This window comes from Tamandua tetradactyla, chromosome 6, assembly GCF_023851605.1.
Source record: "Tamandua tetradactyla isolate mTamTet1 chromosome 6, mTamTet1.pri, whole genome shotgun sequence".
Taxonomy (NCBI): Eukaryota; Metazoa; Chordata; class Mammalia; order Pilosa; family Myrmecophagidae; genus Tamandua; species Tamandua tetradactyla.
In genome coordinates, this window is record NC_135332.1 from 138,044,393 (window position 1) to 138,063,429 (window position 19,037).

General features: G+C 36.4%; 1 protein-coding gene across 3 annotated transcripts in view; it reads right to left on the reverse strand.

Annotated features, from left to right (window-relative positions):
• Positions 1 to 19,037, reverse strand: part of VIRMA (vir like m6A methyltransferase associated) — a 155,398-nt gene that overhangs the window by 123,014 nt on the left and 13,347 nt on the right. For all 3 annotated transcript variants that reach the window (XM_077167222.1, XM_077167223.1, XM_077167221.1), the window contains exon 2: positions 3,592 to 3,707. In XM_077167222.1, the coding sequence (XP_077023337.1) occupies positions 3,592 to 3,707 (116 nt within the window). The remainder of the gene's footprint in view (positions 1 to 3,591; positions 3,708 to 19,037) is intronic.

Consider the following 19,037-nt stretch of genomic DNA (forward strand, 5'->3'; position numbering starts at 1 on the left):
ATCAAAACCATTCCTGCCAAGCCTAAAGAAGACCCAGGGCTTTATATGAAATTCTACAAAGGTTATATGCACTATGATTACTTTCCAGAAAACTATAACTTTCAGATGGGTTCCTAGGCCAGATAAGTTCTGAAACTCACAGGGGCCAGCCTCTCTAGAACATCAACCAGTTTCATCCCCCTATCCCATACTATCAACATATCTTTCCAACATGAAATAGTTAGAATGGGCATAGCCCAAATACCCCTAAAGATTGGGGAAAAGCTCAAAGGAGAATGTGGAGATAACAGAGAAATAGAATTTAACAAATAAGTATGACTTGAATCATTTTATTGGTATTTCTTTTAATCTCCAGTGTCTTGGAGCAGCTAGAAAGAAAGACCTAAAATCGTGGAACTGTAACCTATACCAAACTCTGAAATCTGTTCTATAAGCTTTGAAATGTACTGCTTTTTTGTATATATGTTATTTTTCACAAGAAAAAAAGGACTAAAGCCTGTTAATTTGCATTTGACTGAAATCTTGCTACACTAGAGGTAAAAAATACTATATAATAAGTACTCCTTGGCTGAAATTCCTTAGGCTCAACAAAAACCTTGATTTTAAGCTCCACAAGCTTATTTATTTACATAAAAGTCACATGTTAAAAAGTGTAATGCCCAGAGTATAACCAAAAAGATTCCCTAATACAATGCTGGTAGAAGTAGAAACAGTTGCTCATTCTCAAAAGGCACTGTGGCAATAAAATGTCAAGAGATAAAATGTTCACACTTTTTGATCTAGAAGTACTTTCTCTAAGAAGCGTTTCTACAGAAACTCTCAGAGATGCAAACATTTTTCTCAGGAGGATGTTCATCATACTATTTCCTTTAATTTGAAAAATTAAAAATCATCTTGGTCCCCATATAGGGAACTAGTCAAATAAACTGCAGTACATTCATAAGACCACACAATCATCAGAAGTCAGAAGTCATATTTTCAAGTAATATTTAAAGATGTGAAAATGCTCCTGACATGTTAAGTAAAATACAGAAATATGCAAAACCATATACAGTGAGTAGGTTCAGAACAGCATTTTACATTTACCTTACCCAAATTCAACCATGTATGCTAACAACTTTAGTTTCTTCCTTCTACTCTTCCTGTTCAAACCAGACCCTGGCCTCCAATATCTCAAGGAAAAGAAAAAGGGTTGAAATGTAAATTCTTTACTTTTGATCTCCCAAAGACTCAGATTCTTGTCACTGAAAAATTATTCAAAGAATCAAAAATATTTGACTGTACTAGATTTTTATCTTACTTTTATCTTGTTGACTTTAAAACCTAAGTTCATATTAAATATATTTGCAAAATATTACCAAAATAAATATACAAACACACACTACACTGTAAAACACACTGCATTAAAAGCTGTTAGGATTCTCTCAGGGTGGAGGGATTACAGGGATTTTCATTTTTCCTATACATTTCTGAATTTTATAATAAGAATAACACTGTTGTAAAGTCATGTGGTACACACCATCATTTGATCTCTAACATTATTTTCAATATTGAGATTCCAGGCTTCCTGGCATTCTGTACTAGTGTTTTAATTTTTTATTTTATTGTTCTGTAACATAGCCACATATAAAGCTGTTTCTGACACTTTCATATTTGGAGTTATTCAAACATAAACAGCTAGTCATTCCAGCTCAGAAAAAGGAAGAAAGATTAAGAAGGTGGGAGAATGTAATGAATATTTCTACCCATTGGAACTAATGGCAGAAATTCATTTAGCCTGCAGTGGGTAGCCAGCCTTCTAGATGGCCCCCCAATGATCCCTGCTTCCTGGTATTTACACCTTTGTGTAGTCTCCTTCAACATTGTTCCAGAGTTGGTCTGTGTAACCAGTAGAATAGGGTAAAGTGATAGAATGCCAGTTCTGATGTTAAGTTATAAAACTAACTGTGGCTTCTGCCTTGGACATGCCTTTTCACTCCTGGACCACTTACAGTGGGGAAAGCCATGTCATCGATGTGAGCAGTCACCCAGAGAAGATCTACAGGCAAGTAAATGAAGCTTCCTGTCAACAGCCACCTGAGAGAGCTTTCTGTTGAGTCCTTCAGTTCCAATAAAATCTTCTGAGACTGCAGTCTTGCCTATAGTTTGACTACAGCTTCATGAAAGAACCAGAGGCAGCTAAGCTGCTCCTAGATTTCTGACCCTCAGAGACTATGTGAGATAATAAATGTTTACTACTCCAAACTGCTAAATTTGCTGTGATTTGTTATATAGCAATGGATACCTAATAGAACTTCCTTGACCAAAAGACAGAGAATTCGAGAAACTGCTGGATACACTATTATTACCCTATATTTTCGATTCTCCACACATCTCCCTACATTGGAAATGTAGGAAGATATGTATAGGAAAACAAGAGTTTTTATTTTCTTAAACATGGGGGGAAAAACTATGAAGTTGATTATAATAATCCCTAATTATAAACATTATTCTAATTTATTTTCTTTTTGTTTTTCAAAGACATCTTGGTAAATATTTTATATCTATTTCTACAACTAAGCAACAATTTTTCACAATTTTGAAGAAATGAACCCTTAACTTTGAATCTATACCATAACATACAAGTCAAGTGCCCAGCTTAACTACTTTATGTAACAGAAATTGAGTCATCCACAGCACACATATAAAGAACTGTGGTGTTGGGCGGGCCACGGTGGCTCAGCAGGCAAGAATGCTTGCCTGCCATGTCAGAGGACCCAGGTTCGAGTCCCGGTGCCTGCCCATGTGAAAAAAAAAAAAAAAAAAGAACTGTGGTATTGATATGTAAGACTAACAATTACACAACAAGCTAAAAATTCATGTAATATATAATATATTCAGTTTACATGACCAAAATCTGGCTTATATTTCCAACCCATGTAATTAATATTAGAAAAAGTGGATGATGGTTACCCATACTAAAACAAAGATTAAATTCTTCTGTTTTATGTCGATTGATAAATTTATCAAAACTCCATGTCAGAGACTGTCTTATATTTTGTTTACTTCCCACAGAGCCTAAGAAAAAGAAAATATCAAATAATTACTTGCTAGTTTTAACTAATGGCTAAAGTGAAACTATAAATTTTTTAAAAGACATGTATCAGGCTAAGAAGATGAAACTTAAATCATGAAAAATGATATTATATAATTTAAAAAGTATTTCTAAATATTAAGGCTTATTCTCATTTATTTTCAGAGGAAAAGTCAGGCTAAAAATATTTTGTCTACTAAATAGCACCACTCTAGAATATTTTGGAAAGTGTAAGCCTATTTCCACCAACCTAAGAAAAAAAAAAAGGATGAAGAAAGAAAAAAATCATACCTAGTACTTAGGTCAAATAATTACTCTTTCCAAGTTTACGGCTCATGATGATATATTTACTAAAAATGCTGCTAAGAAAATGCAGAATTGCTCACAATGCTGCATAACCATACTGGATACAGTTTTATTTTCTTACTTGCAAAATACACCTTAAATTATTTCATTTAAGAATATGTTTTTAGAACAAATTTTTGTCAAAAAACACCTTTAGAAGAAAGTTAACTTACCCATACGCTCTACTGTCAGGCAGGCTGCTATGGGCTCTTACTCCTGGGGGTATGACTCGGACTTCATTGATATAAACCACACATGGAAAACGAACCACATCTATATGAGAACTTTGCTTTAAAAAAAGGGGGGTGGGGGTGGGGAGGAGAGGAGATACTTTAAGCAAAACACTTTGTTTCTCTTTTTTGCAATTTACTCATATTCATTATTTTATCATTCAGAATGCCACAAATAATCTTAAAATAAACTGTCATTAAAAGTGCTATTATTCACCACATTGTATAAATGATTTTCTTTAAAATAACTGATAATAAAACTATACCAATGAATATGTCATTGGTAACAGAGACCATCAGGAGTTAGAAACAGGGTAAGATAATGGGTAATTGGGTAATTGGAGCTGAAGGGATACAGACTGTACAACAGGACTAGATACAAAAACTCAAAAATGGACAGTACAATACTACCTAATTGTAATGTAATTATGTTAAAACACTGAATGAAGCTGCATCTCAGCTATAGTTTTTTGTTTGTTTGTTTATATATATTTTTTGTATTTTTTATTTTTATTTTTTCTCTATATTATCATTTTATTTCTTTTTCTGTTGTCTTGCTATTTCTTTTTCTAAATCGATGAAAATGTACTAAGAAATGATGATCATACATCTATGTGATGATATTAAGAATTACTGATTGCATATGTAGAATGGAATGATTTCTAAATGTTAATTTTTTTTAATTAATAAAAAAATAAATTTAAAAAAAGGCAAACATTTTACAGAGGAATAATACACTAAGACATGTTCAGTCAAAATAATAGGCTAATGTAGACAAGTTGATCAGATTTTTACTAGTAGACAACTAGTTAAAGTTAGTGAGGAAAGGTATACAGGGGATAGTAAAGAAGGTGGAATGAGAAACAGTAAAATTCAGAACGTTTAGTACTGTCTAAGACACCTAGGGAAACCCCTGAGAATGGGATATAAACTGGGAAGAGGAAAGTCCAGAAAAACAAACTATTTACTCTGAAATTTAACCTTGGGCAGCAAAAAGTGTAGAAAATCATAAAGATATGAACTCCTTGAAGGCTTAATTTGCTCTTCTTTATCTCTGACCCCACCTTCAAGATCTATCCTGAAAGCTGTTTTAAGACTATCCTAACAAAGAAAGATTAATTTGTGGCATCTCACACATGAGCAAATAAAGAATGCATTAAGTAGCATCGATTGCTTGCACATTCTTTTACATTTCTGTGCAGATAAAAATCATCTCTTAAGTTGCAAAAGCAATCTTCCAAAATAAAAGTATAGCCACTGCTCCCTCTCCTGCATTACCACAGTACTATTCAAACCTCTATAATAGTTCTGTCTGGTCACCTATTTGCCTTCCTGCTAGTTTATAAACATCTAGCAGGAAGAACAAACCCTTTCTCATATTTGTGTGCATTTCCCTAACACCTATCCCAGTACAGGCATGCCAGAAGAAAAGGATGGGGACAAGGAGGTTTAAAACTAGGGTCAATATTCTATGAGTGATAATTCTACTTGACCAGAAAGAAAGCTAAAAGGACCACACCCACAGTGTTTCTTCCTATCCAAAAAAAAAAAAAACAACTATACCTAGTTAAGTCTCTCTCCATTTGTATGAGTGACTATATAATACTTTCTGTAGTGTATTTATCTTTTGCTGATATTTTGAAGTTTTGCTTAGGCCAACACAGGCCCACAATTTCTTATCTGAAACCTATGATATCAGATGTCTTTCAGAATTTCTAGATTTAGAAAAGGAATATGATACAAATATCACATATTATTTAAAATCCTCAGTGGTTTCTGGGGCAGCATCCTTTAATCAAAACATTCATATTTCCAAAGTCATATGGATGATATTCACACTAAATAATGATTTTAACTAGTATCATGTCAGTTCAGATTAAGTTGTGTGACCAAAGGAATTCAGGACAGATTTTTCTGCGATTTTCAAATTTCTGAATTATTGATAAGAAATTGTGGATCTCTAATAAAATTAGCTTAATTCACTAAACTTACATACCAACTAATAGTAAGGAGTTGAGTGAAGCCATTTAGGTATGGAATAACTGAGGAAACTTCCCTGAGACTCTTTTTATTTAATCCTCAAACTAAGAGCTTATCTTAATAAAATAAATAGATAGCATAAATTGTACTTAGTATATATCTATCACTATATATATCATTTGATACATGATTTTAAAAGTAGCTCCTGTGAACAATAATTTTAAAAAGAATTTTTCACATTTTTGGTTGATTTTTTTTTTTTTGCATAGGCAGGCACCAGGAAACAAACCTGGGTCTCCAGAATGGTAGGCTAGAATCCTGCCACTGAGCCACTGTCACACTGCCCCATTTTTGGTTGATTTTACATCAACATTTCCTATCAGGTCAGTCAATCGTCATTATATACCATTCAAGAGTAGAATGATTCACATATTATTTCTATCTAAAGAAACTAAGTCTCTCTTGAAACTGCAAAGAACATTATAATTAACATAGCAAAAGTAAAACATGTTTGAGTTGCTCTTTTTTTAAAATGTGAAAAAATGACTTCTCAAGTTTACACTTTAAACTCAGAGATTACAGTTAAATATATAGGTATAGAAATCTTAAAATCATATATTCACTGCTCAAATAAAGTTTAAACAACAACATAAAAGAAACAGGATGAATGTAAAATATGTCTGAATGCTAATTATCCTCCGATATCCATTTCCCTTTTCTTCTAAAGAAGTTTTAGCTGGGCACATGTGAGCTAAAGACTGTATTTCTGGAGTCAAGATGGCGGCTTAGCAATGTGCGCATTTTAGTTCGTCCTCCAGAACAACTACTAAATAACCAGAAACAGTACAGAACAGCTCCTGCAGCCACGTCAGTGACCGGACACACAGCATACCCCAGTCTGGACCAGCTGGACCGGATGCAAGCCTCCCCAAAACCATGAGTTCCCCAAGCTGCGGTGGCCAGCGCCCAGCACCCCTTCCACACAGGCGGCTTCCCAGAGGGAAAGGAAAGAGACTCTAAACCTGGTCAAGCAGAGTTTGCTCATTGGATTCACGGAAAAAGAGGAAAGGGGGAGGAAACAGAGGTTTTAGTGGCTGTGTTTCTACAGAGACTTGGCAGCCACTGGATTCAGTGGCGGGACTTCGCAGGCTGCAACTGCCCCAAGCACAGGCAGAAACAGACTGCTTTCAGGGCTGTCTTCCACCTGTGCCTTCCCCAGGGGAGGGGTGAAGCCCAACTCAGATGGAATCCCTCTCTCAAGGAATTCAGACCCCAGGGCTTGGCAATTTGAAGCCATTAAAACCAGCCTACAACCTTTCCTCCGTGTCCACCACGCGCCCAGCAGGGAGAGTCTTCCAAAGTTAACAGTGCTGCAATATCTTTTGCTTGTGCGACCCATATGTAGACATGCCACATACTTGGGCAGGATAAGAAATTCAGAGCCCAGAGACTTCACAGGAAAGTCTTTTAACCTTCTGGGTCTCAACCTCAGGGAAAACTGATGCAGGTGACTCCTTCCCCCTGAGAGGAGGCCAGTTTAGTCCGAGAAACCCCAGCTGGAGTCTATAATACCTACATAGACCCTCCTAAGGGTGGGGAGGGAAAAGGCACCATACAAGGAGGGCAAGAAACAAGAAAACAAGAACTGAAAAATTATCCTCTGTTAAACAAAACCTAAGCTAGAGATCCGGAAAAAGCTGAAATGATGGTCAAAGAACAGATAGACAACAAATTCATCTAGCAAGAATCCCTAGGTAAGAGAAGTGAAAACAATCTCCAGAATAAACTAATTAAGGTAATTAAATGTCTAGATGCCGCAAAAAATGACAAATCAAACCAGGAAAATTGAAGATATGGCTCAGTCAAAGGAACAAACCAATAGTTCAAATGAGATACAAGAGCTGAAACAACTAATTCAGAATGTACGAACAGACACGGAAAACCTCATCAAAAACCAAATCAATGAACTGAGGGAGGATATGAAGAAGGCAAGGAAAGAACAAAAAGAAAAAATGGAAAGACTGAAAAAACAAATCACGGAACTTATGGGGATGAAGTTACAGTAGAAGAGATGAAAAAAACAATGGAAACCTACAATGGTAGATTTCAAGAATAAAGGTTAGGAATAGTGAACTGGAGGACAGAACACCTGAAATCCGACAAGATACACAAACTATAGGGAAAAAAAATGGAAAAATATGAGCAGGGACTCAGGGAACTGAATGATAATGTGAAGCACACAAATACATGTGTTGTGGGTGTCCCAGAAGGAGAAGAGAAGGGAAAAGGAGGAGAAAAACTAATGGAAGAAATTATCACTGAAAATTTCCCAACTCTTATGAAAGACCTAAAATTACAGATCCAAGAAGTACAGCACACCCCAAAGAGAATAGATCCAAATAGACGTTCTCCAAGACACTTACTAGTCAGAATGTCAGAGATCAAAGAGAAAGAGAGGATCTTGAAAGCAGCAAGAGAAAAACAATCCATCACATACAAAGAAAACCCAATAAGACTATGTGTAGATTTCTCAGCAGAAACCATGGAGGCGAGAAGACAGTGGGATGATATATTTAAACTACAAAAGAGAAAAACTGCCAACCAAGAATTCTATACCCAGCAAAACTGTTCTTCAAAAAATGAGGGAGAAATTAAAATATTTTCAGACAAAAAATCACTGAGAGAATTTGTGACTAAGAGACCAGCTCTGCAAGAAATACTAAAGGGAGCACTAGAGTCAGATACAAAAAGACAGAAGAGAGGTGTGCAGAAGAGTGTAGAAAGAAGGAAAATTAGATATGACATATAAAATACAAAAGGCAAAATGGTAGAGGAAAGTACTACCCAAACAGTAATAACACTAAATGTTAATGGATTGAATTCCCCAATCAAAAGAAATAGACTGGCAGAATGGGTTAAAAAACAGGATCCTTCTATATGCTGTCTACAGGAAACACATCTTAGACACAAATATAAACACAGGTTGAAAGTGAAAGGTTGAGAAGAGATATTTCATGCAAATAACAACCAGAAAAGAGCAGGAGTAGCTATACGAATATCCAACAAATTATACTTCAAATGTAAAACAGTTAAAAGAGACAAAGAAGGATACTATGTACTAATAAAAGAAACAATTCAACCTGAAGACATAACAATCATAAATATTTATGCACCAAACCAGAATGCCCCAAAATACATCAGGCAAACACTGCAAACACTGAAAAGGGAAATAGATACATCTACCATAATAGTTGGAGATTTCAATTTCCACTCTCATCAATGGACAGAATATCTAAACAGAGTATCAATAAAGAAACAGAGAATTTGAATATGATAATAAATGAGCTAGACTTAACAGACATTTATAGGACATTACACCCCACAACAGCAGGATACAACTTTTCTCAAGTGCTCATGGATCATTCTCAAAGATAGACCATATGCTGGGTCACAAAGCAAGTCTCAACAAATTTAAAAAGACAGAAATCATACAAAACACTTTCTCAGATCATAAGGGAATGAAGTTGGAAATCAATAATAGGCAGAGCGCCAGAAAATTCACAGATATGTGGAGGCTCAACAACACACTCTTAAACAACCAGTGGTAAAGGAAGAAATTACAAGAGAAATCAGTAAATATCTCGAGGAAAATGAAAATGAAAACACACTATATCAAAACTTATGGGATGCAGCAAAGGCAGTGTTAAAAGGGAAATTTATTGTGCTAAATGCCTATATCAAAAAAGAAGAAAGAGCAAAAATCAAGGAATTAACTGTCCACTTGGAAGAACTGGAGAAAGAACAGCAAACTAACCCCAAAGCAAGCAAAAGGAAAGAAATAACAAAGATTAGAGCAGAAATAAATGAAATTGAGAAAATGAAAACAATTGAGAAAATGAATAAAACCAGAAGTTGGTTCTATGAGAAAATCAATAAGATTGATGGGCCCTTAGCTATATTGACAAAAAGAAGAGAGAGGATGCAAATAAATAAGATCAGAAATGGAAGAGGAGACATAACCACTGACCCCACAGAAATAAAGGAGGTAATAACAGGATACTATGAACAACTTTATGCCAATAAATACAACAATGTAGATGAAACGGACAACTTCCTAGAAAGGCATGAACAACCAACTTTGACTCGAGAAGAAATAGATGACCTCAACAAACCAATCACAAGTAAAGAAATTGAATCAGTCATTAAAAAACTTCCCAAAAAGAAAAGTCCAGGACCAGACGGCTTCACATGTGAATTCTACCACACATTCCAGAAAGAATTAGTACCAACTCTCCTCAAACTCTTCGAAAAAATTGAAGAGGAGGAAAAGCTACCTAATTCATTCTATGAAGCCAACATCACCCTCATACCAAAACCAGGCAAAGATATTACAAAAAAAGAAAACTATACACCAATCTCTCTAATGAATATAGATGCAAAAATCCTCAACAAAATTCTAGCAAATCGAATCCAGCAACACATTAAAAGAATTATACATCATGACCAAGTAGGATACATCCCAGGTATGCAAGGATGGTTCAACATAAGAAAACCAATTAATGTAATACACCATATCAACAAATCAAAGCAGAAAAATCACATGATCATCTCAATTGATGCAGAGAAGGCATTTGACAAGATTCAACATCCTTTCCTGTTGAAAACACTTCAAAGGATAGGAATACAAGGGAATTTCCTTAAAATGATAAAGGCAATATATGAAAAACCCACAGCTAATATCGTCCTCAATAGGGAAAAACTGAAAACTTTCCCCCTAAGATCAGGAACAAGACAAGGATGTCCACTATCACCACTGTTCTTCAACATTGTGTTGGAAGTTCTAGCCAGAGCAATTAGACAAGAAAAAGAAATACAAGGCATCAGAATTGGAAAGGAAGAAGTAAAACTATCACTGTCTGCAGATGATATGATACTATATATCGAAAACCCTGAAGAATCCACAGGAACACTACTAGAGCTAATAAACGAGTACAGCAAAGTGGCAGGTTACAAGATGAACACTCAAAAATCTGTAGTGTTTCTATACACTAGTAATGAACAATCTGAGGGGGAAATCAAGAAATGAATGTCAAATGGTGCAACCACTGTGAAAGGCAGTTTGGCGGTTCCTCAAAAAGCTGAATATAGAATTGCTATATGACCCAGCAATACCATTGCTAGGTATCTACTCAGAGGACATAAGGGCAAAGACACAAACGGACATTTGCACACCAATGTTTATAGCAGCATTATTTACAATTGCAAGGAGATGGAAACAGCCAAAATGTCCATCAACAGATGAGTGGTTAAACAAACTGTGGTATATACATCCGATGGAATATTATGCAGCTTTAAGACAGAATAAACTTGTGAAGTATGTAACAACATGGATGGACCTTGAGAACATTATGCTGAGTGAGATTAGCCAAAAACTAAAGGACAAATACTGTATGGTCTCATTGACATGAATTGACATTAGTGAATAAACTTGGAATATTTTGTTCGTAACAGAGACCATCAGGAGATAGAAATAGGGTAAGATAGTGGGTAATTGGAGCTGAAGGGATACAGACTGTGCAACAGGACTGGATACAAAAACTCAGAAATGGACAGCACAATACTACCTAACTGTACTATAATTATGTTAAAACACTGAATGAAGCTACATGTGAGAATGATAGAGGGAGGAGGGTCAGGGACATAAATGAAATCAGAAAGAAAGATAGATGTTAAAGATTGAGATGGTATAATCTAGGAATGCCTAGAGTGTATAATAATAGTGAAATGTACAAGGTACAATTTTAAAAATGTTTTTGCATGACGAAGAACAAAGGAATGTCCTTATTGCAGGGTACTGAAAATAGATGGTAATTAATATTTTAAAATGTCACCTTATGTGTGAGACTAAAGCAAAAAATGTTTGTTACAAAATTTATATTTTGACTAGTGCATTTCCTAATATAACTTATGTAGATAGTTTGGTTGAACGCCATAAGTACTTAGAATCTCAGGTAGGACATGAGATTTTGCTGGTTTGTCCAGAGTGATGCCCTGATGAATCCCAGAGTGATTCGATCAGTGAGTGGAAAAGTATCTGCAAAGCCCCCTTCAGGGAGTGGTGAGAATGGGGAGAAATTCAACTTCCCCAAGTTGAATTCCTGATATTCTCACAAGCAGTGTGGACAACCAAAGCTATAGGCAGAGCCCCCAGTCTTGGGGTTTGTTCATATGAAACTTAACCCCGCAAAGGATAGGTCAAGTCTACTTAAAACTTAGGCCTAAGAGTCACCCCCAAGAGAGCCTCTTTTGTTGCTCAGATCTGGCCCCTCTCTCCAGCCAACACAACGAGCAGTCTCACCCCCCTACCCCTCTCTACATGGGATATGATTCCCAGGGGTGTGGACCTTCCTGGCAATGTGGTACAGAGATCTTGGAATGAGCGGAGACTCAGCATCAAGGGATTGAGAAAAACCCTAGAATGAGCTGAGACTTAGCATCAAGGGTTTGAGAAAACCTTCTACACCAAAAAGGGGAAGAGGGAAATGAGACAAAGTGTCAATGGCTGAGAGATTCCAAACAGAGTCGAGAGGTTATCCTGGAGGTTACTCTTATGCATCAAGTAGATATCATCTTGTTATTATGATATGAAATATCATAATAACAAAAGGCTGGAGGGAACTGCCTGAAAATGTAGAGCTGTGTTCCAGTAGCCATATTTCTTGAGGATGATTGAATAATGATACAGCTGTCACAATGTGACTGTGTGATTGTGAAAACCTTGTGTCTGATGCTCCTTTTATCTACCTTGTCAACAAAGGAGTAAAACATATGGAATAAAAATAAATAATAGGGGGAACAAATGTTAAAATAAATTTAGTTTAAATGCTAGTGATCAGTGACAGCGAGGGGTAAGGGGTATGGTATGTATAACTTTTTTTTCTCTGTTATCGTTTTATTTCTTTTTCTGTTATCTTTTTGTTTCTTTTTCTAAATCGATGCAAATGTTCTAAGAAATGATGAATAGGCAACTAAGTTATGATATTGTGAATTACTGATTATGTATGTTGTTTTATTTTGTTTATTTTTTTAATTAGTAAATAAATTAAAAATAAAATAAAATAAAGACTGTATTTCCCAGACTTCCTGAAAGCCACTGTGACTATGTTATTACAAAACTCTGACTAATGGCCTGTGAATGGAAATGATGTAGGCAATTCTGGGTTATCCCCTTAAAGGCAGATTCAGACTAAAGACTTCTTTCAATATTTCTTGCAACAGCTGCCCTTCTACAAGATAGATATCATGGTGAGCTGCTTGGACAAAGCAGATGATACCCTAAGGATGAGAGAGGAACAGAACAGAAATGTAGGTTACTGACATCATGGAGCTACCATATTAGCTCTAGATTACTGTGCCATTATGAAAGGACCCTATCCCAGGCACATCGGAGCTGATCTACACCCCATGCATGGGTACCTGCCCTTGTTTTAGCTAAGAAATATTGACAAACCAACTATCAAAGCAATGCCCTAATACAAACCCAGGCAACAATGGAGGGCAGTTTTGTGGTCCCACAGTAGGCTAAGTATAGGCTTGCCATACAATTCTATGAATCCATTATTAGGTATATACTTGGAAAAATGGAGAGCAGAAACACAAAAGGACATTTAGACACTAGTGTTTACGGCAGTGTTTATACATGACTTCCAAAGGACAGAGGTGGCCTAAGGGTACATCCTTGATGGATGGAAGGGCAAACTGTGGTGTATACTGACAAGGGAATACTGAGTGGCTACAAGAACAAAATTGTGAGGCACACAAATAGGTGAATGAACTTTTAGGACAATATGCTGAGTGAAATAAGCCAGAAACAAAAAGACAAATATTGTAATGACTCACTAATATGAACTATAATGCGCAAACTCTGAGAACTGAATTCGAGGTGGGGAGGTAGGGTCTTATTGTAAAGGTTACTAGACTGTAAACTCTCGCAGCAGTCACATCTATTCCTGAGTTGAAACGGTTATTTCTAAAATTCTGATATGCTAAGCTCTTTGTATATAATCTGGTTGTCGAAGCTTCCAGTATCTGTGTGACACATGAAACTCAAAGCTAGAGTTCTCTAAGTGATGATATTGTGAATTACTGATTATGGATGTTGCTTTATTTTGTTTCTTTATATTTTTAATTAATAAATTAAAAAAAAAAAAAGCTCGAGTTCTGCACCTACAAAAGTCAGCATCACCCATACAGCAACTGTTAATAAAGCTAAAAACGAGATCAGACTTCAACTAGAGATATAAATGAAGCTGATCTAGTTAGGACTAACGTAAATGAGACTCAAGGGTAAAGGGTGATACTGACTGTTTTAAAACTCCAACTTCTGGATGAGACCAAAGGAAGGGATGTTTATTTGGTGCAAAATTTATATTTTCTGTAGCACACCATCTAATTTAACTTGTATGGTCAGTTTATTTGTACACCATAATTACATGGAACCTTGAATAAGAAGTGAAATCTGTTGCTTTGTACAGTTTAGTGTGATGCTCCAATATACATCAGAGTAATTTGGGCAGAAGGTAAGAAAGGATTTGCATATGGTCTCTCTCTCTAAGCCAACTCCACAGGTGAACCCACTACCCTCCCTCCTACTGGGGCATGACTCCCAGGGGTGTAAATCTCCCTGGCAACGTGGGACATAACTTCCAGGAATGAGCTTAGTCCTGGCAACATGGGTATGAGAAAACCTTCTTGACCAAAAGGGGGAAAAGAAATGAAACAAAATAAAGCTTCAGTGACTGAGAGATTTCAAATAGAGTTGAGATGTCATTCTGGAGACTAATCTTGTGCAATATATAGATATCCCTTTTCAGTTTTTGATGTATTATAGTAGTAGGGGAATACCTGAAACTGCTGAACTGTAATCCAATACCCTTGATTCTTTTTTTTTTAGCCTTGATTCTTGATGACTGAATAACTATAGCGCATTTCATGTCTGTGTGATTGTGAAAACTTTGTGATTGACACTCCCTTATCCAGTGTAAGGATAGATAAATAAGAAAAAAAAAGACATAATGAATAAATAAACAATAGGGGTGGATGAGACGTTTTGGGTATTCCTTTTACTGTTATTTTTATAATTATTTTCTTTTAAAAATTGTAGAGCTTTTATTTGGAACAATGGAAATGCACTGATAATGGATGGTGATGATGGAAGCACAACATGGTGAACATAATCAACAGTACTGAAATATATATCTGAATGTGGTTAAACGGGAATGATGAGAGCCAAGAGAGCCAACAGAACCTACACAGCCAGAGACCTTTAGAGATCAGAAGAAAAACACCCCCAGGGAAGCCTTACGAAATGAAGAGAAAAAGCTAGCAGATGTCACCATGTTCCCTCCCAGCTGAGAGAGAAACCCCAAACTTCACTGGCCCTTTCTTTGGAGTTAAGTGACCCAGATGGAGGTGGCTGAAGAAGAACTGCCACCACGAATTAGTCATCTCAAAGATAACTATGCTGTGGCTGGTTAGTTAAGAGAGGCCATCTAAAAGTATCTTTTCTGACCAGTTGGCCCCTTAAACACAGAATGAAAAGCCTAGATGTTCACCTCCACTGGGTGGAGCTTTGCCTCCATGTCCAGAGAAAGTGTGGTTTGCTGAGATGGCCCTGTCACAGGGAAGGGCTACCTGTTTACCCAGCAGTGTGGACTCAGCCTCCCAGTGATGAACATTTTCAAAGTGCTGAGAGTGAAAATGTGTGGCACCCAGTAAGTTTAAGTTAGCCCTGGAAAAAAGAACTATAAATGCATGCAAGAAAATCTTCTGTCTATATTTCTGATGATTTGAACACAGACTGCAGCAAGAAAAGTTACTGCCAAGTAGGCTTCACGTAAAACGATGTAACTTCTTTAAAAAGGAAAACACAATGGAATGAAAGGGTAGTACAGTGGTAGAATTCTTGACTGCCATGTGGGAGACCCAGATCCCATTCCTGCCCAAGCGCTTCCTAAAACAAAGAAGGAAAGAAACAAAAACGAAACAAACGAACATAAATTCAACAAATGGTGTTGCAATAATGCGATACTCACATGGAAAAAGAATGAAATGTGACCCCCACTATACCCAAAAAAAAACCAACAACAACAACAAAAAACATGTACTAGGGTTCCTAGAACGTTTCTATTACTGACTGAGAAATCTTACCTATAATTATATACAAACATGAGAGGATATTTTTCTCCCAATGATTAAAGAATACTACATCCATTACACCTTGTTAGTCTGTTTCACAGACTTATTGATGCCAATATATTTCACTTGCCTTTCATAAGGATTGGAAAACACTCCTCTTTCCATAATTGCCAAGCAAATCTGTGATAAAATTGTTATTCAACTTCTGGTGTCCTGATTCCCAAGACAATGTAGCCACCTAATCATTTGAGTCCTCCAGGATATTTCTTTAAAAAAATACTGGTCACTCTAAATAGCAACACAATTTTTATTATCATTTTCCTTAAATCTTTTGGTGGCAAATAATTTTACAATGTAAAACTGATGTATTACATTTCAACAATATCAGACATGTAGTTACTGTGGCAATTAATGTTAGATAATCATTATTAAACTCCCTAAGGATGCCAGTTTGATTCCTGTATCATAAATGCAGGAATGTTTAATTACTATCTTTAATTTCTACAAAGGGGTTCTTTTGTCATCCATGTGGCAGAAATGGAATAAGGTGGCTGGAATGAGAGGCACATGTTAACAACAACAACAAAAAGCAGACTGAGTGTCGGGGATACTGAGACGCACAGAGACATACTGAAATAATTAAGTGAACAGTAGATATGAAAGGGCAAACATCTTTCCCTGGAATCCTCTAAGAGTCAACCAATACATAGTTTACCTTCTGTGTGCAAACGATATATGGAATTACTAATTTCCATGGGCCACACGCACATACATAAGGAAGGGAAGGACTTCTCTACTGTTTGTGTAATCCATATAAATAAAATTTATATGGATTACACATTTATGCAAAGAGTGGCCACACTTTTCTGGGAAAAGAAGTAGCTGAACTATACTGATGTTCTAGCAATAGTATCTTATGTCATAGTGACAGTTTCTATTTTGAAAACCTGGTTAAAAATAAGGAAGAGTAAAATCAGAAATATATAATATATATAAATATATAAAAGGTGAAGTAAGTTAACTAAAATTGCCATAAAAAGGTTTTACAGACCTTACACCCAAAGCAAGAGCACTGAAGAAAGAAAGAAATGGGAACTCCTCAAAATTAAACACTTTAGCACATTAAAGAACTTCTTCAACAAAGTAGAAAGACAGCCTACACAATGGAAGACAATCTTTGGAAACGACATATCAGATAAAGGTCTAGTATCCAGAATTTATAAAGAGATTGTTCAACTCAACAACAAAAAGACAGCCAATCCAATTACAAAATGGGAAAAAGACTTGAACAGACACTTCTCAGAAGAGGAAATACAAATGGTCAAAAGGCACATGAAGAGATGCTCAACTTCCCTTGCCATTAGAGAAATGCAAATCAAAACCACAATGAGATCTCATCTCATACCCACCAGAAAGCCATTATCAATAAATCAGAAAATGACAAGTGCTGAAAAGGATGTGGAGAAAGAGGCACACTTATCCACTGCTGGTGGGAATGTCAAATGGTGCAACTGCTGTGGAAGATAGTTTGGCAGTTCCTCAAAAAGCTGAATATGGAATTGCCATATAATACCATTGCTAGGTATCTATCCAAAAGATATAAGGGCAAGAACACAAATGGACATTTGCACACCAATGTTTATAGCAGCATCATTTACAATTGGGAAGAGATGGAAACAGCCAAAATGTCCATCAACAGACGAGTGGCTAAACAAACTGTAGTATATACATACAATGGAATATTATACAGCTGTAAGATAGAATAAAGTTATGAAGTATGTAACAACATGGATGGACCTTGAGGACATTATGCTGAGTGAGATTAGCCAAAAACAAAAGGACAAATACTTTATGGTCTCACTGATATGAACTGACATTAGTGAATAAACTTGGAATATTTTGTTGGTAACAGAGACCATCAGGAGATAGAAATAGGGTAAGATAGTGGGTAATTGGAGCTGAAGGGATACAGATTGTGCAACAGGACTGAATATAAAAACTCAGAAATGGACAGCACAATACTACCTAACTGTAATACAATTATGTTAAAACACTGAATGAAGCTGCATATGAGAATGATAGAGGGAGAAGGGCTGGCGGCATAAATGAAATCAGAAAGAAAGATAGATGATAAAGACTGAGATGGTATAATCTAGGAATGGCTAAAGGGTATAATAATAGTGACTAAATGTACAAATTTTAAAAATGTTTTTGAATGAGGAAGAACAAAGGAATGTCATTACTGCAGGGTGCTGAAAATAGATGGTAATTAATATTTTAAAATGTCACCTTATGTGTGAGACTAAAGCAAAAAATGTTTATTTGGTAAAAAATTTACATTTTGACTAGTGCATTTCCTAATATAACTTCTGTAGATAGCTTGATTGCACACCATAAGTACTTGGAATCTTGGGTAGGACATGAGATTTTGTTGGTTTGTCCAGAGTGATGCCCCGATGAATCCCAGATTGATTCGATCAATGAGTGGAAAAGTATTTGCAAAGTCCCCTTTGGAGAATGGTGAAAATGGGGAGAAATTCAACCTCCCCAAGTTGAATGGTGAAAATGGGGAGAAATTCAACCTCCCCAAGTTGAATTCTTGATATTCTCACAAGTAGTGTGGACAACCAAAGCTATAGGCTGAGCACTCAGTCTTGGGGTTTGTTCATATGAAACTTAACCCCACAAACGATAGGTCAAGCCTACTTAAAATTTAAGTCTAAGAATCACCCCCAAGAGAGGGGTTGCTCAGATGTGGCCTCTTTTGTGGCCTCTCTCTCCAGCCAACACAACAAGCAAACTCACCACCCTCCCTCTGTCTACGTGGGACATAACTCCCAGGGGTGTGGACCTTCCTGGCAACGTGGGACAGAAACCCTAGAATGAACTGAGACCTGGCATCAAGGGACTGAGAAAGGCTTCTCGACCAAAAGGGGGAAGAGTGAAATGAGACAAAGTGTCAATGGCTGAGAGATCCCAAATAGAGTCGAGAGGTTATCCTGGAGGTTATTCTTACACATTAAGTAGATATCACCTTGTCATCCAAGATGTAATGGAGAGGCTGGAGGGAACTGCCTGAAAATGTAGAGCTGTGTTTCAGTAGCCATGTTTCTTGATGATGACTGTATAATGATATAGCTTTCACAGTGTTATTGTGTGATTGTGAAAACCTTGTGTCTGATGCTCCTTTTATCTACCTTGTCAACAAACAG